General features: G+C 34.2%; 1 protein-coding gene across 1 annotated transcript in view; it reads left to right on the top strand.

Annotated features, from left to right (window-relative positions):
• The first annotated feature begins 2,032 nt into the window (after positions 1-2,032).
• LOC143241641 (suppressor of tumorigenicity 7 protein homolog) overlaps positions 2,033-27,094 on the top strand; it is a 171,114-nt gene continuing 146,052 nt past the window's right edge. The window contains 5 exon segments of the mRNA XM_076484822.1: positions 2,033-2,216; positions 13,701-13,783; positions 17,243-17,408; positions 21,280-21,450; positions 24,288-24,366. Of these exon segments, the coding sequence (XP_076340937.1) occupies positions 2,042-2,216; positions 13,701-13,783; positions 17,243-17,408; positions 21,280-21,450; positions 24,288-24,366 (674 nt within the window). The 5' untranslated portion in view covers positions 2,033-2,041.

Below are 27,094 nucleotides of genomic sequence, written 5' to 3'. Positions count from 1 at the left end.
TACAAAATCTTTCTTTGTATATACAAAAATTAACAAAAATAAATATGTACGTTTACAGTGTTTATCTACTTTTGTTTTCCTCACTTAGTTATTATCGATTTCTATTGCATTATTGTGTGATAATATTTTTATTAATATTGTAACATGTAACAATTTAAACTGATTTACAATTCTATTCAAATCTTGCCACCTTATCACACTAGGTTAGTCTAGCGAAAAATAGGTTAAAAAATAACAAACTTCTTCCTTATCCCTAATTAAATATTTTATTTGACAAGTTCTTCTTATAAATAATACTGTGATATAACGAATTCTACTTTTATTTTCTTATGCTATTTTAGCGTTTATTTATTATTTCTTGAATCGCTTAGTTCAGTTATGTTTACTTATTTTAAAAGCGCTAACTCATGTTCCTGTTAATTTGAGTTTATTTGTGTTATGAAAGTGACACCAAGCTTCCCCTAGCGGTAATGTACAGATATTAATGTTGTGAAAGATTTTGTAAATTAGTTGCCTACGTGAGACGTAACTTCGGGGTCTAAACTAAATAAAAATATTTCCTTGACCTTACAGTGTCACTTCAATATATATAGTTAATTTGATTTTCCTAAAGTGATTTAATTTCGGAATATTGTGTTTGTCTTGGTTCTTTTTCCCAATTCACCTATTTATTGAAAACAATAATATAGATATTTATGTTACATTGTTTATTAACTTTTGTATGAAGTTTTAGCCAACCGTGGATATTTTGTGATAAAAAATTCTATTCCAATTGTTTGAAAAATTTATTTTGCATTTTTGTGGTCGTAAAATTTAATAAATCGTACGCGTTCTGCTATGGTTGTAGCAACGTTTTATCTCAATCTGTTACAACAAGTTTATTAGCTGTTTATAATAGTATAAATACGTTTGATAAGTTAATAGAAAATAACTGTTTCTATTGTTTTGAATAGCAAAAACATGTGATTGATAATATAAATAAAATACACATCAATTCGAAATACTTAAAACCTGATTGGTAGTTTATACCAGAGAAGAATGCTAAGCATAAAGATTTAAGACGGCTTGAGTAGCTGATGAAGAAAACTTTATTACAAACACTTGTATTTGTTATGATGAAAACTTATAGAAATTTTTAATTTTCAACAAAGTTTTTTTTTTTTTTTTTTTTTTTACTGCTTAAGTCATCTATACATTTTGTATCAAGGCGTGTTTCTTGTTATCAAATTTGATTTTAATACTTTGTAACTATGGTTGTACTTTAATACAGTAATACTCGATAGGTGTATATTCAGCAAACAATAAAGTTTCAGTGTAACGAACTTTGGATTTTTTAAACATTATTATACACGGAGAACTAAAAATAAAATAAACACGCTAAAATGAATAACTAAATAATATATTTTTTGATCTACAGAATAAAGTTATAATAAAATATGGATTATTAAGCGTTGTTCATCGAGATGGTCAAATATTGTCTGTTAACATTCGCTTCAGCTGTCAGTTTTTATGTGGTGGGTAGAACAAATGTTTCTCTTCAGCAATGTCCAAATGGGAACCTCATCCTCAAAAGTCGTCATCTAGGGTTAATGTCAGCCCCAAAGCCGTGAACGGAACTATAGTGAAAATACACAATGCTTCTTTAAAATGTGTGTTATTTTCAAATAAACTGTTTTTGTTTGTAACGTGAATGGTAATTTATAAAATATTTGTAGTATGAACTGGTAAGCTAAGAAGACTTGGAATACATCCTCAAAATAATAATGTTATAAAGTATTTATATAAAAGTGGGTTTTCTCGACATCACTCATAATGTTATGAAGCATTCATTATACGAAGGAAGCTCCAGGACGCATCTACTTCGTGTATTGAGGTATTATGGTATATTGTATCAGTATGGTTTTGAAGTTTATCAAACGAGTAGAAATACAGCACGTTCATGATATTCAACAGTTTGGTGTGTTTTAAAAAGTCAGAATATCAAATGTAACATAGCTCTGACATTTTGCCACTAGATGGCGCTTCTAAATTATGACACTAGATGGTGCTAAATTATGGAATTATTATGGCGGGTGAGTCTATGGGTTACATGTCAACAATCAAAAGTTGGATATCTTGGTCGTGGACTTATTTGTGGATTTTGTGGTTTATCTTGGTTATTTTTCTCATCTACGCACTGCGGGGACCACTAAGATTAAGTGAAAATATTACAATGGGTAAGAACTTGTTAATAAATGCCTTTTTCAATCGTTATTTTAAATGTTCAATCAACGGTGTGGATGTAATTTGATTGACATTTATGTAAACGAAAATAACAACAGTGCTACTAAAATTTATTTCTTTGATGAAATTTTGTTCATACTAACATTATGAGTTTTAATTTACGATAGAATAAGTTTCAGGTAATCTCACAAATTTCATTTGAGTGTTTTTATAGATGAGTTTAGTATCAAGTTATATAAAGTGAGATATTAAGGAAATCTTAAGCCTATTTAGTGACGTGTGATTCTATAATTGTATTTTTTGACAACGATATTAAAGTAGACTTACTTGCAGCTATAGAGACATATGACATATATGGGAAAACTGTTATTTCTACTTTTGCAATTTTATAAGTGAACTTATTGGTTACTGTAAGCATTAGTTGGTGTCCACATGTGAAATTAGTAATGGCTTTTTTTTTTTTTTTAAAAACCTGTTGTGTTCTTGATACTGTCATCAGTGAAACATTTTGTCCCATATGGTGTAAGTTTTTTCGGTCTTATTTTATGCTGATTGGTGTTAAAGGTAATGTGTTTGTTTAACTAAATGTGTGTTAACACAACTGTATGGTGTTTAGTTTAAAAATGTTTTTAAAGATTAAATTGTGAACTTATTCCAATGCATGATAAGTTGAGATAGTGAATACTTAAGATGTGCTATTATTGTAAAAATATTAAATAACAAGTATATGTCTGCTTCGATAAATTAAAATAATATCATTATCTTTCAATTTTACAGCTAAAATTATTATTTAACAGGAAGTAAAAACTTGTTTGAATTAGCCAAACTATGTATGTTTGTTCTTTTATTTAAAAGGATAGCTTTCAAGAATTCTGTTTTATATTTTATATAACTTAATGTAAATTATGGGACCTGTTGGTCCATGTTGGCTGTTCCATCCTCTAAACTAAATTAAAAAAAAAAAAAATCCTTCAAGCATGTCCTTATCACTTATATACTTATTAAATTTATTACCTCTAGAACATCTGAAGACAATTCATTCCAAAGGTCGACCACCTTGTTAGAAAAATAAAACTATTTAATCTTAAGATGATGCCTACCCTGCCAAAATTTATACTTGTGTCCCCTAGTCTTGCTATGTTATGGCAGATGGGAATGGTATGAATTTTGTATTGCATTTTGCAGCAGGTCATTATTGTCTGATATTAAGAATTTTGTGTTTATATACAATGTATTATGTAGAAGGACAGCACTGTAAGAAGTCTGTGTTGGTTTGTATTGTATTTCTAGTGGGTAAGCACATTAAGCCCTGTATCAATATATACTGTATGTGTAGCACGTCAGGATGGTGTGTATTGGTATGTGTATATATATATTGCATTTTGTAGCATGTAAGAATTTTATTTCTTTTTTTGGTATATATTGCATTCACAATTATTTACTCGCTTCCATGGGTAGCTAAGAGCTATTACTTTGCACCACTACTGTGAAGATTTTTGCACATACCACAAGACGTGAAATAAATTGCCACCCCTTATCCATATTTCAGTATACTCTATATACCTTTGATTTAATACCAGACTGTAGCCCTTGACTACTAGGTGGTTAACACATAAGCAACAAACCCTTTGAGCACTACTAGTATTGGAACAAATATTCTGTTTATTCAAAATGTCTTTTATAGGTTTTTACATTGTAACCCTGTCAGATTTACTTTTACACACATTTTCCACCTTACTTATAATGTTTGGCTATTATGAGGTCTTAGAAACAATAGTTTTGGAGCTACCCTTGGCTTTGGTCAGGTGAACACTCAACTCTCTTACTTTGGCTTTGGTTTGGTGAGAACTCAACCTTTCTACCTTGGCTTTGGTTAGGTGAGGACTTAACTTATTTATAGCTCAGTTGGCTGTTTGCTGGTATATAAGCAGTTTGAGTATATATACAAATTATATTTATTTATAGCAGAGTTGACCAATTACTGATGTATAAACAGTTGGAGTATATATGTATATATATATATATTATTTATAACTCAGTTGACCATTTGCTTGCATATAAACAGTTGGAGTATCTATAAACCATATTTATTTATAGCTCAGTTGACTATTTGCTGGTCTATGAACAATTGTAGTGTGTGTGTGTGTATCATTATCTGTTTATAGCTCAGTTGACCAGTTGCAAGTATATCAACAGTCGGAGTATACATATATCTAAATTATATTTATTTACAGCTCAGTTGTCCCTTTGTTTGTACATATATAGTTGGAGTATGTATATATATATATATATATATATAGATATCTATAGGTCAGTTGATCATTTGTTTGTATATAAACAGCTGGAGTATATATATATGTAAATCATATATATTTATAGCTCAGTTGACCAGTTGGTGGTATATAAAGAGTTGGAGTATATATACACCTCTGGCCAAAATATTAAGGCCAATAAACATAAAGAAAAAATATACATTTTTCATTGTTAGACTCAACCACTTATTTGAGTAGAGCTTAGAAAGATGAAAATAAGAAAAGGGAAAATAAAAGTAAAAAAAAAAAATATATATATATATATATATATACACTCATAGCCATTTATAGCTCAGGTGACCATTTGCTGGTGTATAAACAGTTGGAATATATATATATAAATCATTTATTTATAGCTCAGTTGATCATTTGCTGGCACATGAACAGTCGAAGTCTAACCCCTCAGTGTGGATTCTTGTATGTGGTGATGGGACCTCCAAGGGAAGGTTCTGTTCTTATAGTTTACCTCCTCTGGGATCTAAACATCCACCCACATGTTTGCTGTGCATGGTGACCCGTGAAGGGGAGGAGAGGATCCTAGTGATTGAGGGGTCCAACCCTAACTCAACACTTTGGCCTTGAATTCCTGTAGATGGGCAGCCTTAGGGTGGCCCCCTTTGGGTCATTCGGCTGGTCCACTTGGACTAGGGTCAACCAAGTACCAGTGTTGGATGTTCTCAAGAGGTGTTGTGGACATTGTATCTGATGCTGGTGTTTGGGTATATTGCTCATAAAACTTTGGCGTTGCTGCAGCGTCCTTGTTTGACATTGTAGTGTGTCCCCTCACAGGGCGCTATGGTGGGTGGGGTCAGTGGGCACCGAAATTTTCCTTTTTTCATTATGGATACTCCAATTAAAAATCTTAATAAAATAGTAAGAAAACAGTTTGTAGGTAAATGACCAAGTCTTGAAGATTCTGAGCAGCAATCCTCACCAACTGTACCACCTGTTGTACCTCATTTTCTTATATTGCATTCACTTTCAGACAAACCTTCAGGGCATATGTCTCCCGTTTTCTCTCAGAAGGGACTAGAGGGACTTGCTGGCTCTCCAAAGTCAGTAAAGAAGCTTTGATATTGGTGGAAACATCCACATCTTAACACTGAACTCCTCTTGCATTCAAAGGCAATTGGGGATATACCTGTTGAGGTTACACCTCATGCTACTTTAAATTCATCATGAGGAGTTATTGTTGAGAGGTATTTGAATAACATCCCAGAGTCGGAGATTATCCTTGGTTTCTCCACCCAAGGAGTTTCTGCATTGAGGTGTATATCCATTCTTAAAGATGAAATTATGATGCCGACCAATGTCCTCATTCTCACATTTATGTCACCATTTTTACCTGCCACCATCAAGGCAGGTTATCTTAATTGCAGAGTATGGCCATACATTCCAAACCCTCCATGATGTTTCCAGTGTCAGCGGTTCGGTTACTCATAGATCTCATGTCATGGTTCGTTGACGTGTGCTCATTGCCTATTGGTGTGAAACGGACCCTTATTGTGTCAATTGCAACAGCTCTCACCTTTCCTACTTTTGTTCTTGCCCTAAATGGTTGGAAGAAAAAGAGGTGCAGCATTTGAAAATGATTCATAACATTACTTACTCTGAGGCTCGAAAATTGCAGTCCACCACTTCATCTCAGACATATGCTGCTGCACTTCATTCCACTACTACAGTGGGAGTGCAGATGGATCTCTCTGTGCCTCAAAAACAATCGTTTAAAAAAAAAAAATAGTCTTTTGAACTCCATGGTTAAAAAGGTTGATGAATCAACTTCTGTAACTATCTCTGTCCTTTTCATACATTCCAACAAATCCTAAGATCCCCTTCCTTTGGTTTTGGGTACAGGTATTTCTTTAGATACATCTTCTCCAACCCCACTATGCAAAACAATCATTTGGTTACATCCTCATTTGCTGGAATCCTCTTCCAACAGCAAAGACCTGACCAATCAACCCAGGGCAGGATCCATGGAGGTCGATAGACCTCCCTTTAATAAAGGCAACAAAGAAAAAAGGTGTGGTCGTAAACAGAAGGGTTCTCCACCCAGTTCATTTATACATAAATAAAAATAGTCACCTTTATACAATAGAACTGTCAAGGTTACTTTCTAGTCTGGATGACATCAAAAGACTGATTGCTTCCTATCATCCTGTAGGTCTCTTCTTAGAGGAAACATTTCTGAAACCTGCCAGTACAGTCACCTTCGCAGATTTTTTTGCACAGAAATGACAGGCTGTGTGATGGAAGAGTGCATGGAGGGGTGGCACTGTTGGTTGATCAGCATGTGCCCACTCTGTCTTTGCCACTCGACACACCCTTGGAGGCCATAGCCATCTTTGTTTAAGAGAAATTGGCTGTAGTCAATGCCACCTGACCCACATGCTCTGGTGGAAGCTGGATCAAGCAAACTGGCCCTCTTTTACTGCTCTCCCAGAACTTGATCCTGCCATTGTCTGTAAGCCATCAGTAGATGACTGTGTGGCAGCAGTAATTAACTGTATTATACAAACAGCTGCTGACTGTATTCCTAAAACCTCAACACGTTTTCCACGATATCCTTGTCCGTGGTGGAATCTTGCCTGCTATGTGGCATAGAAGGTTAAAAACGGGCCTGGGATACTTTTCATAGGTATCTCACACTCTTGCTCCACATCGCTTTACAGCACATGCTCAGTGGGTGAGACGTCAAAGCCATAAGAAACCTTGGATTAAGTTCACACCTGGCATATCTTCTACCACCAGTTCCAAAGTCATATAGGACAAGATTTGGAAGGTCAGTGGGCAGTATAATTTCATCCTTTTCTTGATCTTGCTCTCTGATGGCCAGGAAGTAGCTGGTACCTTGAGCATTGCTGATACTCTAGGTGAAAGCATTTGCCACATTATCTAGCACTTCTGCTTCTTCCTCCACCTTCTTAGCCATCAAGACTCAGGTAGAGCAAACTCCTATATCCTGTGGAGCTGATTGTCTCTATGACTATAACTGCCCCTTTACACTGGTGGAACTCAAACTAGCCCTTCTTTAGTCTGGCAATATATCAGTTAGACCTGATGATGTACACTATGAAATGCTGTCATCTATCTTATGTTTCTCTTACTATTCTTCTGCTTGTTTTAACTGGATCTGGCAGGAGAATGTTTTTCCTGAATGCTGGTGCCAGACTATTGTCCTACCTTTCTCTAAGCCTGGGAAGGATCCCAAAATTTCTTCAAATTACCTTCCAGTTGCTTTGACAAGCTGTCTCTGTAAGACCTTAGAGAGGATGGTTAATGCTCGTCTCATTTGGTTCCTCGAACAAAACAGCCTCCTCTCATCCACACAGTGTGGGTTCCGAAGACAGCGCTCCACCATAGACCACCTGATTTGACTTTAAACGTTCATCAGAGAAGCCTCTCTAAAATGACAACATCTTGTATCAATATTCTTTGATATTGAGAAGGCTTATGATACAACATAGAGGTATGGAATTTTGCAAGACCTCCATATATATGGGTTGCATGGCCATTTGCCTGTTTTTTTTAAAATTTTTTTAATTGACAGGAGATTCCAAGTTTGTGCAGGCTTGACACTTTCCTGTTCTTTTCTTCAGGAACTTGAAGTCCCTCAGGGCTGTGTTTTGAGTGTAACACTTTTCAGTATAAAGATTAATGCCATCACAGAACAACTCCCTCTTACTGTTGCAAATGGGCTCTATGTCAATGACTTTCACATCTGTCAATCGTCAAATATGAGATATTGAGTGGCGGCAACAGACTGCCCTCAATCATTTCCTGAAGTGGACCACAGTAAACTGCTTTAACTTGTCTCTCTCTAAAACTGTTTGCATGCATTTTTGTCACTGATGGGGTATTCACCCTGATCCTGAACTCCGTATCAGCAAGGTTGTGCTTCCTATGGTCCCTGAGACAAAGTTCTTAGGGCTTATCTTTGACCTTAAGCTGATCTTTATACCACACATCTAGCAGCTATGGGTGAAATGTACAAGAGCACTGAACATCCTCCATGTCCTCTCTTCCACCACTTGGGGAGTGGATTGACATTCTATACTAAAGATATATTGTGCTCTTATTCATTCAAAACTTGATTATGGATCACTGGTTTATGGCTTTGCCAGAACTTTGGCCTTAAAGACGCTGGACCCCATTCATCATCCAGGCTCTGCACTGGGGCTTTTCACACTTCCACAGTTCAGAGCTTATATGCAGAGCTTCATGGACCTTCTTTGCACCTCCACCATTTGTAACTGTCTTTAGTATATGTTTTAAAACTTCATTCTTTACCAAAGCATCCTACCTGGGATTGTGTGTTCCTTCCTCAATGGGCCATACTTCTTCAGAATAGATGATCTGCCATTGCTCCTTTTGACCTTTGTATCCAGGCAGTTGAATGAATTGGGTCTGTCCTTGGATAACATTGCTGTATCCACTGGTCAGTCCATTCCCACTATGGCTTCTTACAGTCCACAAATGTGACCTATCTCTAAGTCATCTGAGAAAAGCAGACACTCCTAATTGGAAACACTGTCTATTATTTGCTGAACATCTTTCGAACCATTCTTCCACTCCTATTTATACAGATGACAGTGTGGGCTCTGCCATGGTTTGTTGTGGTTTGGTGGTTGAGTGCAGAATCCTCTCTACAGCTTCTGTGTTTACTGCTGATCTGCATGCCATTTCTCTTGCCCTGCATCACATAGAAGCTAAGTAGTACTCAAACTGCACTATTTATACTGACTCGCTTAGTTCTCTACTGGCCCTGGGTTTTCTTCACGTTAGTTCACACCATGTTCTCGCTGATATTCAGTATATATATAAAAATCATATTTATGTATAACTCAGTTCACCAATTGCTTTTATATAGAGTTGGAGTGTATATATATATTTGTAGCTGAGTTGTCCATCTGCTAGTATATAAACAGTTGCATTGTGTGTGTGTGTGTATATATATATATATATATATATATATATATATATCTTTATTTATAGCTCAGTTGACCAATTGCTGGTATATAAGCAGTTGGAGTATGTATGTATGTGTGTGTGTGTGTGTGTGTGTGTTTGTTTATGCATGTATCATTTATTTATTGCTCAGTTGACTATTTGGTGGTGTATGAATAGTTGGTGTATATGTGTATATATATATGTACGTATCATTTATTTATTGCTCAGTTGACTATTTGGTGGTGAATGAATAATTGGTGTGTATGTGTGTATATATATGTAATAGGGTGCATCAGCGGATAAAGGATAAAAATTAAAATGTCCCATTTTTTTTGCTCAGTTGTGCCACTGCATGAGAAAAGAAAATAGACGAAGTTTCATTTTAATCCAAGTATTTAGGGTCACAAGATCCCTCAGCAAAGTTCACTATTTTCCTTAAATTTACCCTACCTTACATTGTTAATGGTAATTAAATTATTTAAAGAAATTATTTAATATTTATTGATTATACAATTAGCAAAAACATAAAAACTTGAAAGAAAAATTTATTTCATTGAAGTTTTATCTTGCCTGCCCCCTTCGCATTATGTTCACCAGTGTTCTTCTGCCACCTGAATTATGTACTGAAATTGATCTTCGTTCTTGGTGCGGCCCTTTGCTGTAAACTGTTGAATTAAAGCTACTTCTCTTTCAGCTGCGTCACTTGTTCAAAAAAGTTTCTTTACTCTGTCCTTTCCTTGTTTGTACTCTTCGGAGGCGCTCCACTCTTTCGGTGGTAATGATAAAAATGCACTACTAATATCCAGATGGTAGAAAATTTTCTTTGTTGCCGAGGTAAAAAAATCTGGAAGTTTTCTGGAAACAGCATTGCTTGCAGCATCAACTGTTAAACGTGGAGTTGGCCTAGGAGATCCTTTCACGGTATTCATATTTGAGACCATCTTGAGTTTGTCGCTATTCGTTACACTGTCATCAAAGAGCGCAAGCCGAACTGCAACCTCAGATAAATACCATAAGTGCCGATTCATTGCCTTTGTACCAACTTCCTTAATCATATGATTTTCATGCAATGCAAGTTCCTTGAGTAGTGTAAGGTCCCTTTGATCTGTCACGGAAGCATCCTTAGCTGTAAAGCATGAGAGCAAGTAATGTTTAGTTATAAAGACACACAAATCGCCAAGTTTGCTGCAGAAATGTGCGTCAAATGAAACACGAGATGAAGCAGGCCCGTGGTTGCAGTCTACTAAACTCCTCTTGGAACATCCAAAATATTAGAGAATATATTGCTTGAGCCATCCATCGTGCATGATGTACAGCACCAGAAGTACGGAAAGAAACTGAAGAACGTCCGTGTAGAAGAGATCCAAGAAAATGACAGCTAATTCCAAGAACTCTTTATAATCGTCCGTGGTTGATGAGATCGAAGGAGATTCTGACAAAATTGAATAATATCATCCTTCCAAGGCTGTATTCGGAGTGGCATTTCTTCTACTGCTGTGATGTACTTAGTTTTATTAATTTTAGGCCAACGATCTCTAAAGTTTAAAAACAAAGTACTATCTGGACCTTTTGATGTCTCTATCACGAGTAGAAAATACAGCTTAGAAGAATCTCCAAAATGTGATGTCTACAGGCAAGGTGCAAGAGCTCACGTTCAAGTAACATTTCAATCCTCAGACAGACGCCAGATTTGGATCATGTATTGGTCGCGGTGGTGTCAAAGCAAAGCGATTTAATTCTGTCTTTTACATTCCATTCTACTAAAACTGATCCAATCTCAGAAGCTACTGAATTTGCATCCCCACTATCAATCTTGGGCACTGAAAGAATCTTCTCTACACCTTCACCTGAAACTAAAATTGCCAAACGTTCGATCTTCTCTCTGCCAACCAAGTCAGGCATCAGCTTACCATCCCAATGTAATGTCAAAGGAACGTTTGGAGAAAAACTTTCCTTCAATTCAGCTGCTAGAAGAGTACGGTTAGTAATTCGTTTCCTCCTTATGGGACTTGGGCTAATGGCAAGATCCTTGATATTATGTCCAATATGAGCTGCAAAAGGAAGCAAAATTTGCGCGGCTTTTCGGTCACTGATCTGGGTTCTGTCTAAAGTCGAAGCTAGCCTTTCACTAATGCCAACTTTTTGTTTGGTTCTGGAAGCACGTTTTTTGTGCACATTGCGCAAACCCTAAATAATAATGTATTGGATTGATTTTTACGCTAGCATATTTTTGTCATTGAATGGAATCAAATTATAAGCGAGCAACTGAGTGTCACAACTTTTTGTTTTTTGATGCACCCTAATATGTATGTATCATTTATTTATTGCTCAGTTGACTATTTGGTGGTGTATGAACAGTTGGAGTATATATATAAATCACATGTATTTATAGCTGAGTTGACCAGTTGCTGGTATATAAATAATTGGAGTATATATACTCTTCAAAACAAGAAACGCAAAAGGGATATTTTTGTTATTTTAAAAAGAAATATATGTAATAATGTTACAAGCTCAGAGTATGTGATGTTACACGTGTTAAGGCACTGATTGTCAGATCAAAATGACAATAAAAGTTGTGCACTTTGCAAACGGAGGAAAACATCGGATTTTTTGCCAAAACACATGCGTGTCCAATAAATTTGTTTGAGAGATCTGCATGTTCTGCAAGTGCAACATGTGCAAAATCCCTATGAAAGTGATGGGTTCTTGGTTTCCATAGCTCAGTGTTAAGCCACCGACACGCAATACAGTTACGCCAAGAGTGACTGAAGCACAATGCAACAACGCCATTGGTCGCTTGGAAGCAGGCGAAGCTCGATCAGATGTTGCCAGAGCTGCGAATGTCCACCCAAGCACCATCACAAGGCTATGGAATCGTCATCAACAACATGGATCAACTTCGTGACCATCCCGCGATCTGGCAGACCTCGTGTGACCACGCCCGCACAAGATCGCAGCATCCGTCACCTTCGGGATAGGACCACCACTGCGGCGTCTACTGCCTCAACCATACCAGGGCTGCGTGGGATTTCTGATCAGACCGCACGCAACCGTCGGCGAGATTTTAGGCCCCATGTGCAGCCATCATGGTGAGCGTCAACGGCGTTTTCAACATGACAACGCCGTCCTCACACAGCTTCGACTCACCACTGTCTTTTGAGACACCACAACATCAACGTTCTTCTTTGGCACTCCAGATCACCAGATGTAAACCCCATCGAACATCTTTGGGACGAGTTGGACCGATGTCTGCGATGGTGACAACCTCAACCGCAGACTCTACCTCAGCTTGCAGCAGCTTTGCAGGCTGAGTGGACAGCCATTCCACAGGATGTGATTCATCATCTCATCGCTTCCATGGGCAGGAGATGCCAAGCAGTTATTGATGCTCACAGGGGGCATACTCATTATTGATGTTGAGTGGCGTTAAACTTCACCTAGTGGCGTGGACTTCACCTTTGCAGACTTTGGATGTTCAGCAGTGAATGTGCAAAGTTTCACACGTGTCATACAGAACTACCCAGAATAAACTTGTTAACAATTTGTCTCATATTTTGCCTTTTGCATTTCTTTTCTGGAAGGGTATATATAAAAATCATTTATTTATAGCTCAATTGACCATTTGCTGGTATATAAACAGTTGGCATATACATCCATATATATATAAAACATTTATTTATAGGTCATTTGACCAATTTCTGATATGTAAACAGTTGGAAGATATATATATAAATCATGTATTTATAGCTGAGTTGACCATTTGCTGGTATGTAAACAGTAGGAGTGTGTGTGTATATATATATATAAATCATATTTATATCATACTTTCACAACTTTTAATCTCGGCTTGAGGTAACATTGTTTGAGTTAAGTAAAGATGAAAATTACCATATTAACAGTAAGTCGTTTATTCTTTAACTTGTGTGAAAATATTTGTTTCACAGGAAGAATGTAAACATGTGTGCTTGATACTTTCTTAACATAACCTGCATGTGGCACTACATTAGCTTGATTCTCTGATGAATTATCAACAGATTTAAATGTATGGTGGCAGAAGATTTTTAGTTGTATATTTAATTATTTGTTTAATCCAAGAAAATAAAATTATTCTAACATATTACTTCCTAATCAAAATAAGAAAAGTCTTTGTAAACTTAATTAATTTAAATTGTAGACTTGTTTGTTATCTCACTTTCATGTTTTATATACCTTCAGCTTCCATGTTTCTGAATACACTTACACCGAAGTTTTATGTGGCTCTGACTGGAACATCGTCATTGATATCAGGCCTTATTCTGGTAAGTTCTTTCTCTGTACAACATTCGCAAAATGCTTTCAGTGCTAAGATAGAGCATTAATGAACAAATGTGCTAAGTTACTGCAAGGAGATGTAGCTTTAACATGTTAAAATATCATTTTTCCAGTAGATTTAGAGTATAATCATGTTGTATAATAAACTAAGTTTAAGGAATTATTTTTATAAGGAAAACAAGATTCTTAAAATGTGATAGTTATTAGTTATATATGCTATCATTGTGTTCAAAAGTTGTTTTTAGACAAGTAGTATCTTGGAAAATGTGTAATAGTTTAATATGTTTGTTCTTCTCAGGATATTCTTTTGTAACACTGAATTGTGGGTAATTTACTTCTACAACCTATGTGTAAAATGTAGATATGAACTGAAATCAACCATGATTTGTTAAATACAGATAAAAAAGGAAGTGATGGTAATGTGATTAACCAGTTATATATTTCATAAAGATAGCAATCTCTATACAACTAAAACTGATAACACAGAAATCAGTCATCTGTTGGGAGTATGAAAAATGATAACTTATATTGATTACAGATAAACCAGTCATTTGTTGGGAGTGTTAAAATAATAACTTGTACTCAGTGATGTCGAGAAACCCACTTGTTGAGAAATGTATATGCAAAAACGGCGCGTTTGGGTTGAGAAAATATTTTTTACATAGAAGAGCGAACAACGTTTCGACCTTCTATGTAAAAAATATTTTCTCAACGCAAATGAGCCGTTTTTGCATATAAATAACTTGTACTGATAACACACAAGCCAGTCATTTGTTTGGGAGTATTAAAAATGATAACTTGTATTGATAACACACAAGCCAGTCATTTGTTTGGGAGTGTTAAAATAATAACTTGTATTGATAACACACAAGCCAGTCATTTGTTTGGGAGTATTAAAAATGATAACTTGTATTGATAACACACAAGCCAGTCATTTGTTTGGGAGTATTAAAATAATAACTTCTACTGATAACACACAAGCCAGTCATTTGTTTGGGAGTATTAAAAATGATAACTTGTATTGATAACACACAAGCCAGTCATTTGTTTGGGAGTATTAAAAATAACTTGTATTGATAACACACAAGCCAGTCATTTGTTTGGGAGTATTAAAAATGATAACTTGTATTGATAACACACAAACTGGTCATTTGTTTGGGAGTATTAAAAATGATAACTTGTATTGATAACACACAAACTGGTCATTTGTTTGGGAGTATTAAAAATGATAACTTGTATTGATAACACACAAATCAGTCATTTGTTTGAGAGTATTAAAAATGATAACTTGTATTGATAACACACAAATCAGTCATTTGTTTGGGAGTATTAAAAATAACTTGTATTGATAACACACAAATCAGTCATTTGTTTGGGAGTATTAAAAATAACTTGTATTGATAACACACAAACTGGTCATTTGTTTGGGAGTATTAAAAATAACTTGTATTGATAACACACAAACTGGTCATTTGTTTGGGAGTATTAAAAATGATAACTTGTATTGATAACACACAAACCAGTCATTTGTTTGGGAGTATTAAAAATAACTTGTATTGATAACACACAAACTGGTCATTTGTTTGGGAGTATTAAAAATGATAACTTGTATTGATAACACACAAACCAGTCATTTGTTTGGGAGTATTAAAAATGATAACTTGTTATGATAACACATCACTCATTTGTTGGAAGTATTAAAAATGAAGGTTATTGATAACATAAATCATTCATTGGTTGGGAGTATTAAAAATAATTACTTCTAATGATAACACAAATTAGTCATTTGTTGGGAATATTAAAAATAGTTTTTTTTATTTCACGTTCTTGTGTTGTTAAAAACTGTTACTGATACCACTCCTGCTATTTAATTCTGTTATATGGGAGCTCAGACAATAATGAGTTTTATGTAACTTATTTATTTACATGTTTTTATATACAGGAAGTGGATGAAAAAGTGTCCCCCTTGAAAATGTTGTTAATTTGATATATTTTTTATTGGATAATAGAAAAACAAGTAAAACTGTGGTTTTATGGTGCACTCTTAAATCCTAACTTTAAAACTTTAGAAAAACAAGTAAAACTGTGCTTTTAGAGTGCACTCTCAAATTGTAGCTTTAAATATTTATTTCCTTAAATACCTAAACTTTCCATGATTTTAGTTGTATTTTCTCATAAAATGTTTCTCTGCAATTGTGAAGCTATTAAAGACATCCTACAAGTGAGAGAATTGATGTCATGAAATGGCCAGGTCAATCACCTGGTATCAATTTTGTTCTAAATTTATAGGTTTAGGAAAACCGATGAACAAAAAGTTACAAACCAAACACAGATGATGAACTCTTTACAGTAGTGAAATAAGGAGTACAGTCAATCACTCAGGAATATCTGCATAAACTCATTGATATCATGTCATGTTGATGTAAATCAATACTAATATCCAAGGGAGTGTTGACTAAATATAAACTTGTGAAACTGGTTTGTGTTATTTCTGGTTTCATCTTGTGTTCGATTATTTCAGAAAAACTTGTTTGATCATTTTGTAGGCCAACTGATATAAGAAGATCTAAGAAAATACAACAGGTGAACAACACCTTTTATGATAAAATGTAACTAATATCATGAAAAGTTCAAGTATTTACTAAAACCAGTGTTAAAATTATTGTTTGAGATCATGTTTGAACAAATCTTGTCAAGTGTGTTCGAAAAACGTATAATTTTACTTAATTTTATATCATCTAATAAAAGATGTAACAAATTAACAAAATTTTCAAGGGGGTGTTTTTTGTCCACCCCCTGTATGTATATATAAATCAACAGTTCTGAAACTAGTAGATACATTAATTGTGAATAGGTGACTTTGTAATCAACATTATGAAACAATAATTATAAAATAAAATTATTCAAAAAACATTATAGACTTAAAAATCAAAATTTATTCTTCCATTATTAGTCTTAGTTGTCATCATCAGCCTTGAGATGACGCCACCAGACTATTCATTTCAAATATTGAATTAGTTCTATCTAATATTTAGTTAAAAGAATAATAATGATAAAGAAAATGTAGGATAGTTCTATAAACTTAACCAAAGAACTAACATTTATCAATTGATGTTTATTAAATATTCTTTATACAATATTTTTCTGCTTGTGTCATTGACCGATTAGCAGTTTTCTAAGATCTGAGTAATACTAAATAAACTCCTACGGTCTGTAACACTACATGTAACTCCACTTGATCTGAAGAAATGAGACAAAAACCAGCTTAAAATATAAGATCCAAACATTAATATCCAAATAAGCTTATGAAAGTTTTGGAAGAATAAACTGGAAGTATTGATAGATAAATTAACAACATTTTCAAGGTGTGCCACTTTTTTTTGTCCACCCTTGTATATCTTTAGAAATGCAAGTTTTCTGATAACATGTTTTATTCTGGGTTTCAGATATTTGAATGGTGGTATTTTCGGAAATATGGGACGTCCTTTATTGAGCAGGTTTCTCTGAACCACATTTCACCATGGCTTGGTGGCGGTGAGCCAAATGGAGAAAATGGGAATTCAAATGGTGGAGGAGGTGGAAGTGGAAATGGAAACCAGCAGGCTACACCAGGTAATGTGAGAAACTATATTGTATTAGTGTGTAAACAGTGCTTATACACATTGTGTGTGAAAACAAGATTGTACACATTGTGTGTGTAAACAAGATTGTACACATTGTATTAGTGTGTAAACAGTGCTTATACACATTGTGTGCGAAAACAAGATTGTACACATTGTATTAGTTTATAAACAGTGCTTATACACATTGTGTGCAAAAACAAGATTGTACACATTGTATTAGTGTGTAAACAGTGCTTATACACATTGTGTGTGAAAACAAGATTTACACATCGTATTAGTATGTAAACAGTGCTTATACACATTGTGTGTGAAAACAAGATTGTACACATCGTATTAGTATGTAAACAGTGCTTATACACATTGTGTGTGAAAACAAGATTGTGCACATCGTATTAGTATGTAAACAGTGCTTATACACATTGTGTGCGAAAACAAGATTGTACACATTGTATTAGTTTGTAAACAGTGCTTATACACGCGTGTAAAAAAACAAGATTGTACACATTGTATTAGTGTGTAAACAGTGCTTATGCACATTATGTGTGAAAACAAGATTGTACACATCGTATTAGTGTGTAAACAGTGCTTATACACATTATGTGTGAAAACAAGATTGTACACATCGTATTAGTGTGTAAAAAAAGTGCCTACATACATTGTGTATTCAGTCAACCTGTTGTATGTTTTGTTGTATTACTGTGTTCAGTCAACCTGTCAAGTATTGTTTTGTTGTATTACTGTGTTCAGTCAACCTGTCAAGTATTGTTTTGTTGTATCACTGTATTCAGTCAACCTGTTATGTTTTGTTGTATTACTGTGTTCAGTCAACCTGTCAAGTATTGTTTTGTTGTATCACTGTATTCAGTCAACCTGTTATATGTTTTGTTGTATTACTGTGTTCAGTCAACCTGTCAAGTATTGTTTTGTTGTATCACTGTATTCAGTCAACCTGTTATATGTTTTGTTGTATCACTGTATTCAGTCAACCTGTTATATGTTTTGTTGTATTACTGTGTTCAGTCAACCTGTCAAGTATTGTTTTGTTGTATCACTGTATTCAGTCAACCTGTTATATGTTTTGTTGTATTACTGTGTTCAGTCAACCTGTCAAGTATTGTTTTGTTGTATCACTGTATTCAGTCAACCTGTTATATGTTTTGTTGTATCACTGTATTCAGTCAACCTGTTATATGTTTTGTATTACTGTGTTCAGTCAACCTGTCAAGTATTGTTTTGTTGTATCACTGTGTTCAGTCAACCTGTCAAGTATTGTTTTGTTGTATCACTGTACTCGGTCAGTCTGTCATATGTTTTGTTGTATCACTGTACTCGGTCAGTCTGTCATATGTTTTGTTGTATCACTGTACTCGGTCAACCTGTTATATGTTTTGTTGTATTACTGTGTTCAGTCAACCTGTCAAGTATTGTTTTGTTGTATCACTGTATTCAGTCAACCTGTTATTTGTTTTGTTGTATTACTGTGTTCAGTCAACCTGTCAAGTATTGTTTTGTTGTATCACTGTGTTCAGTCAACCTGTCAAGTATTGTTTTGTTGTATCACTGTACTCGGTCAGTCTGTCATATGTTTTGTTGTATCACTGTACTCGGTCAGTCTGTCATATGTTTTGTTGTATCACTGTACTTCGGTCAGTCTGTCATATGTTTTGTTGTATCACTGTACTCGGTCAGTCTGTCATATGTTTTGTTGTATCACTGTACTCGGTCAGTCTGTCATATGTTTTGTTGTATCACTGTACTCGGTCAGTCTGTCATATGTATTGTTGTATCACTGTACTCTGTCAGTCTGTCATATGTATTGTTGTATCACTGTACTCGGTCAGTCTGTCATATGTTTTGTTGTATCACTGTACTCAGCCAGTCTGTCATATCTTATGTTTTGTTCTGTTACTGTATTCAGTCAGTCTGTCATGTATTATGTATCATTTTAGTCTCTCCTTGAATAACATTGCAGTTTCTTCAAATCAGTCGATTCCGCCATGGCAAATTACTGTCCCCAATTGTAACCTGTCTTTGAGTCATCTGAGGAAAGCAGATACACCTGATTGGAAATATCGCTCTTTCTTTGCTGAGCATTTTTCATATGATCCATCAATTCCTATACATATAGATGGTTCCACATTGGGTGACTCACTGGGCTCTGCCGTGGTTTGTGACAGTTCGATTGTAGCACCACAGACTTCCCCCTATAGTTTCTGTTTTCACTGCCAAATTGTATGCCATCTCTCTTGCCCTAAATCATATTGAAATAATGCAATATACAAATTGTACAATATATACAGACTCACTCAGCTGTCTACTGGCCCTGGAATCATTCCATGATAGTCATCACCCACTTCTCATCAATATCGAAAACAAACTGGCCCATCTTTTGGATACCAGGTCATGTTGGTATTTGTGGGAATGAGCTGGCCGACAGAGCAGCAAAGTCTGTCTGTTCTGGATCTATCATTTCAGTACCCATTCCATACATGGACTATGGTCCAGTTATCAAATCCAGACTGTACACCAGATGACAGGCAACCTGGAATGAGCAACACAATAACAAGCTTTTTCAAATCAAACCTTCTCTTGGTCTTTGGCCCTTTTGCTTCTGTAAGGATTGAAGAGAAGAGGCTGTTTTGGTAAGGCTACACATTGGTCACAATTGTTCAACCCACCACTTCCTTTTATCTAGTTATGCTGCACCAGTGTGTGGTCTATGTGGCACTCAGATCACAATCATCCACATTTTATTATCATGCCGTCATTACAACCTAGAATGACAACACCATTTTAAAGATATTTGTAAGGCAGGTTTGCTCTTGACTTTGACCCATGCTGTAGGTGATACTGCCCATCTCACTCATGTTTTTACATTTTTAAGAGTCATTGGTCTTTTACACTTAATTTAAGGTTTTTAATCAGACTATATAGTGTTTTAGCATGATTACCTTTACACATTTCAATTTTTATTTTGACTTGAACCCAGGACTGGAAAGGCCAACTTCAGGTGACTGACTGCACATTCGATCTTTTGCTTCAGTCTTCCTGGCAAGGCTTAAGTTTACTCACTTTAGTTTTTATTTTTATTTTGAACTGAACCCAAGACTGGAATGGCCAACTTCAGGTGACTGTTAGCAAGGGGGTACTTCTTGCTTCAGTCTTCCTGGCAGTTCCTAATTTTACATATTTTACTTTTACCTTAATTGCTCTATACGTGTATTGTACCACATCTTGTCTGGCACAGATAGCCTTGTAGCTTTGTGCAAATAAACAGTGAATACCTACCTATCTGTCATATGTAATGTTTTGTTGTGTTACTGTGCTCAGCCAGTCTGTCGTATATTATGTTTTGTTGTGTTACTGTACTCAGCCAGTCTGTCGTATATTATGTTTTGTTGTGTTACTGTACTCAGCCAGTCTGTCGTATATTATGTTTTGTTGTGTTACTGTACTCAGCCAGTCTGTCGTATATTATGTTTTGTTGTGTTACTGTACTCAGCCAGTCTGTCGTATATTATGTTTTGTTGTGTTAGTGTATTCAGTCAACCTGTCGTATAGTATGTTTTCTTGTGTTAGTGTATTCAGTCAACCTGTCATATCTTACGTTTTGTTGTGTTACTGTATTCAGTCAGTCTGTCGTATATTATGTTTTGTGTGTTACTGTATTCAGTCAGTCTGTCGTATATTATGTTTTGTGTGTTACTGTATTCAGTCAGTCTGTCGTATATTATGTTTTGTTGTGTTACCGTATTCAATTATAGACGTACATTTCATTCTCTGTCAAGGTTTGATTGTTTTGCTTGCAGCTTTATTCACCCTTTTTGCTGTGTTAATTTCTTATTTAATATATATTTCAGAATGTAAAGTGTGGCGGAATCCTTTAAGCTTGTTTCGAGGATCAGAATATAATAGATTTCAGACAGCTTCATCAAAAGAACCTTTGACATACTATGATATGAATCTGTCGGCTCAGGATCATCAGACATTCTTTACTTGTGAATATGATGCAGGAAAGCCAGAGTATGAAAGTAAGTTTTAGAATATTTAAAGTATTTTTACAGAAAACTTGTACTTCTCTACAATGTTTTAGGTGTCTGATCATAAAGAAATTTTTTTTGAAAGTGTTATATTTCTGATAATAAACAGTATTATCTTATTCTGTAATGCCACACACATTTCACAGTAAGTAATATTATGTTGGTGTGTAATGTCCTACAACTCCAACAGAAAGCAACTTTTCCACACTGTATAGTGTCATACATTTTTGTTTCTGTGACAGAAAAACTAGCTAATGCTCCACTGTAATTGAAATACTTGAGAAAGAATAAATGATGAATCTCAAAGTTGATTTGTTTTAGTTCCACACCGGTTGTATTTTAAAGTCTCAGATTTTAAAAATTAAAATAACATTGAATACTGATTTTTGGAGCAATTTGTTTCATTTTCTGTCAGTTGTTAAAAGAGCAGAGTTATCAGTTGAATGTTGATTTATATATGAGGAATCATTAAGATATCATTATGATGTTATGTATCTCTGATTTATATATCAGGAATCATTAAGATATCATGATGACATTATGTGTCTCTGATTTATATATCAGGAATCATTAAGATATCATGATGATGTTATGTATCTGATTTATATATCAGGAATCATTAAGATATCGTGATGACGTTATGTATCTCTGATTTATATATCAGAATCATTAAGATATCGTGATGACGTTATGTATCACTGATTTATATATCGGGAATCATTAAGATATCGTGATGACGTTATGCATCACTGATTTATATATCGGGAATCATTAAGATATCATGATGACGTTATGTATCACTGATTTATATATCAGGAATCATTAAGATATCATGATGACGTTATGTATCACTGATTTATATATCAGGAATCATTAAGATATCATGATAATGTTATGTATCTCTGATTTATTTTCCCAAGCTAGAGAAATGAATTGCATATATGTTGCATCTTTAGATAAAATTTATAGTTTGGTAGCTTACTATACAAGTGAATCAGAAAGTATACTTTTATTTGTTTCTGCACATTATATAAATACATGTTTAAAACTGTTAAAGTAAAATTATTTGTACAAGAATACAAAAGAATTAAAACAAATTCTCAAATGCTGAAATTAATAAAACTGAAACATTCTGCTTCTTTAAATTATACCATCTACTTGGTTATTTTTCTACAATTAATGGATATTGTTGTTTTTTATTTGTTCACCAGTTTATTACTACTGTACATGTATAAAACATTAATTTCTGTATCAGATCTTCCTGTTTCTGTTTTTTATTGGCTTTTTCTGTAACCTGAAATATCAGTGAACCAAATACTTGTTAAGTTTCAGGATACTATTTCTCTTCATTTCTGGAAGTTGGTTTTATAAGTGTTTTCAGGTGATTAAAATTGTTTCCTTGATACCTGTGCAACTCAGACTGATTTCAGCTGGAGTTACTGATATTTAGTATATCAGTTCTCTTTTCTTCCAGTACTTTAAAACACCTACCTTCATTAACTAATTCTCCATGTGTTTCGTGTTATATATAAACTAGTCTTGAACACTTTGAACACATTTCTTTAACTAATTCTCCATGTGTTAAATGTCATGAATTAACCAGTCTTCAACACTATAAAACAGCTTCCTTCATTAACTAATTCTCCATGTGTTTCAAGTCATGAATTAAACAATACTTTAATAACACCTTCCTTCATTAAATGATTCTTCACGTGTTTGATGTCATAAATAAACCAGTTTTCAACAATTTCAAACACCATTCTTCATTAACTAATTCTCAATATCTTTCGTGTCATGAATAAAACCACACTTCAAAACACCTTTCTTCATTAACTAATTCATCTTGTGTTTCATGTTGTGAATAAAACAATACCTTAAAACACCTTCCTTCATTAACTAATTCTCCATGTGTTTTATGTTGTATAAACTAGTCTTGAACACTTTAAAACAATTTTCTTCATTAACTACTTCTTCATGTGTTTCAAATCACGAGTAAAACAATAGTTTAAAACACCTTCCTTCATTAACTAATTCTCCATGTGTTTTATGTCATGTATAAACTAGTCTTGAACACTTTAAAACAATTTCCTTCATTAACTACTACTTCATGTGTTTCAAATCATGAGTAAAACAATAGTTTAAAACACCTTCCTTCATTAACTAATTCTCCATAATTCACGTCATCAGTAAAACAATACTTTATTACACCTTCCTTGATTAACTAATTCATCATGTGTTTCAAGTGATGAATAAAACAATACTTTAAAGCACCTTCTTTCATTACCTAATTCTCCATGTTTTTTATGTTATGTATAAACTAGTCTGGACACTTTGAAACACTTATTTTCATTAACTACTTCCCCATGTGTTTCATGTCATGAATAAAACGATACTTTAAAACAGCTTCCTTCTTTAACTAATTCATCTTGTGTGTTAAGCCATCAATAAAACAATACTTTAAAGCACCTTCCTTTATTAACTAATTCTCCATGTGTTTCATGTTATGTATAAACTAGTCTTGAACACTTTAAAACACTTTCCTTCATTAACGAGTTGTCCATGTGTTTCATGTAATATTAAAACAATACTTTAAAACATCTTCCTTCATTAACTAATTCTCCCTGTGTTTCACTTCATAAATTAAACAATATTTTAAAAACTCTCCTTCATTAACTAATTCTCCCTGTGTTTTATGTCATGAATAAATCCGTATTCAGTACTTTAAAACATTTTCCTTTATTAACTTATTCTCTCTATGTATCGTGCCATGAATAAAACAATACCTTAAAACACCTTCCTTCATTAACTAATTCTCCATGTGTTTCAAGTCATGCAGACAGCTTGGAGGGAACGAGATCCTCAGACGAGGATTAAGTCAGCTCATGAAGCCCTGGAGAAGAACCCCGAGTAAGTTTAACTTGGATTTCATATTTCTTTATTGTATTTCTATCAAGTAAGAAGTGAGTATTTACTTAGACTTCTACTAAGATTATACTTTTTGTATTAAAATTTTTGATGAGACTATAAAGTACTTAATATTTATTGTTTCTGTTTTATACACCTACTCGGGCAGTTCAAACAGATGGATATATTCTGATAAGAACCATTTAAATAGTATAATAATCATCCTACTTTTACTGCTGTAACAATATTTGAAAAACTTGACACATAGAGTGAACTTCTATAAAAATGTTTTAAAGGCTTACTGTTTGGAGTGTTATTATAGTTTTAGTTGACATGCAAATTTCAACAGTTGCTAGAAGGAACGGAAATCTCACTTGGAGTAATGTTAATGATAAGTCTGCCATTGAATTTGTCAACAACAGTATTTATGACAATTCTGCCATTAAATTTGTTAACAACAGTATTTATGACAATTCTGCCATTAAATATGTCATTAACAGTATTTATGATAACTGTCTTTGAATATGTTATCAGGATTTTGGCTTTCTTATCAAAAATGGTTGTGAAATTGGCTAATTAAACTAAAATATGAAATTATTAAATTACCTAAAACTTAAGCACCAACCAATTCCAGTACAGTACATTACATCCTCTTACATACATGCGTGCCATTTTTCCGCTGAAACGCGGATTTCCACGGTTTTCAAAGGGCCAACGATCACCCACGAGATTCATGTAAATTCGAGGAGAAAATATGAGCGATTTGGGGGCCGGGTAGGTGGTTTTTGAGGAGAAATCGTATTTTTTCAATGTTTATTGCAGAAAAAAAAAAATCTGACCACCATCTTGGAGGCAGTCTCGTTGCAGGTCTCGTGGTCTGGTATCGTGTGCATACCAGATGATAAAATATTCTCTACGCTCCAAAGAAACAACAGCGATTGAAATGTTTAAAAGGAAACATGTTCATTTTGATCCTGTAGACAAGAGAATGTGTAAGGACATTAGATCAGCAGCTTCAAAGTATACCTCAAAGCTGAGGGAGAATCAGAAGAAAAGGGCAGAAAGGCTTGAGGCCTATGGTTCTGTGAAATCTGGCCCAGCCACCTTGGCTAAAGAAAAAGTCCAGAAAGCTGCAGAGACACAGAGAGCTGCCCATTCAGAGAAGGAGAGAAAAAAAGCTCGAAAGAGAGCACTGGAAACCTTTGTCTCGAAAAAGAGGAAAGTAGCCAAGATTGATTAAAGGAAATTAAATGATTTGAAATTTGACTGTAAATTATGCAGCAGAGCAGAAGTTGATATCAGTGACTGAAAAACATTTTATTATTATCTGCAGCATACAGTGCCAGTGGTTTATTTTAAAGCATATCATTAATTTTATTTTGAAGCAATGTCACAGCTTTCCTTGATTTGCTGTTTCAGTTTGTATTGTGAAAGAATGAAAAATATACTGATATTGAGGTACCAGTAATTTACTGACAAGATTGTATAGATGAACAAGTTTTACTGTAGGTAGTCATGTAGAGTAATTTTAAGTAATTTGAAATTTTAATGGAATACATGCAGCAGAGCAGTAGTTGTTGATGTCAGTGACTGTACAAAATTTAATTTCTGAGGCATATCACTGATATCAGTAGTTTAATATTGAACCATATCAGTAGTTGAATTTTTAAGCAATGTCATAGCTTTCCTTCATATGCTGTTTTAGTTTGTATTGTCAATTTGTGAAAGAATGGAAAATTCACTGACATTAAGGTACCAGTAGTATAATGACAAGATTGCATAGATGAACAATTTGAACTGTAGGTAGTCATGATTAGTCAAAAGAGTAATTTTATGTGATTTGAAAATTGTATGGAATATATGCAGCAGAGATGTAGTTATTGGCAATGACTGTAAAACATTTAATTGCCAGCATACCAGTAGTTGATGATGATGATGTTATTGATGACAAAAAGGATAATAATGAAATGATTTGTATTTGAAATATTTACTGAGTTATTTTGGCTTTATTAACTCATATTACTAATATATTTTGATTCAGAAAAAAATTAAACTGAATAAATAGCAAATAAACAATCTTAAATTTCATTTATTTACTTTTTATTTTATTTGTTAATTTTAGATATTTTGATATGTCTTCTAAAAAATGAATGCAAATTAAAAGAATAAATCAATCTGCTAAAAACTGTAAATGAAAGTTATAGTTTTTATTAGTTTGATTTAGTCTTTTAATTTCCTTTTGTTATTTTATATGATATATATTGTGTACTTTTCCAACATTGCAATGTCAAGAAACATAAAGAAATTATGTCCCAGATTGCACCAAATCACACCAAATAGCTTCCATTTTTTTAAAATTTCCCGGATCCCCCTAGTCAGGCGCGGCTGCACCCCGCTGTGGCGCCTCTGGCGCCAGGCTATATACCTTTTCATCTTTTTTTCGTAAATGTCATTGGCATGCCTGTACATAAATAGCTGTTCTTGTTCAGCGCTGCACTTTACATACAGAAAACTTTCATATGCATGCCAAAAGCCTTTTATCTCCCCTCAAATGAAACTGGCAGATTCCAAAATGTTTCTCACATAAATCATCATGTGATAACCCTCTCTGAATAAGAGTGACTTCCTCTTTTCACTTCTACTAAACTGTTCATTTGCATTTGGTATTACCATGTGACTCCCTCCTCTCAGTTTTACCAAATTGTCTCTTTTCATTGGGTATTACCATGTG

Source organism: Tachypleus tridentatus, unplaced genomic scaffold (genome assembly GCF_004210375.1).
Source record: "Tachypleus tridentatus isolate NWPU-2018 unplaced genomic scaffold, ASM421037v1 Hic_cluster_1, whole genome shotgun sequence".
NCBI classification, from domain to species: domain Eukaryota; kingdom Metazoa; phylum Arthropoda; class Merostomata; order Xiphosura; family Limulidae; genus Tachypleus; species Tachypleus tridentatus.
Note: the sequence above shows the minus strand (reverse complement) of the source record. Positions and strands in the feature narration are given on the sequence as shown.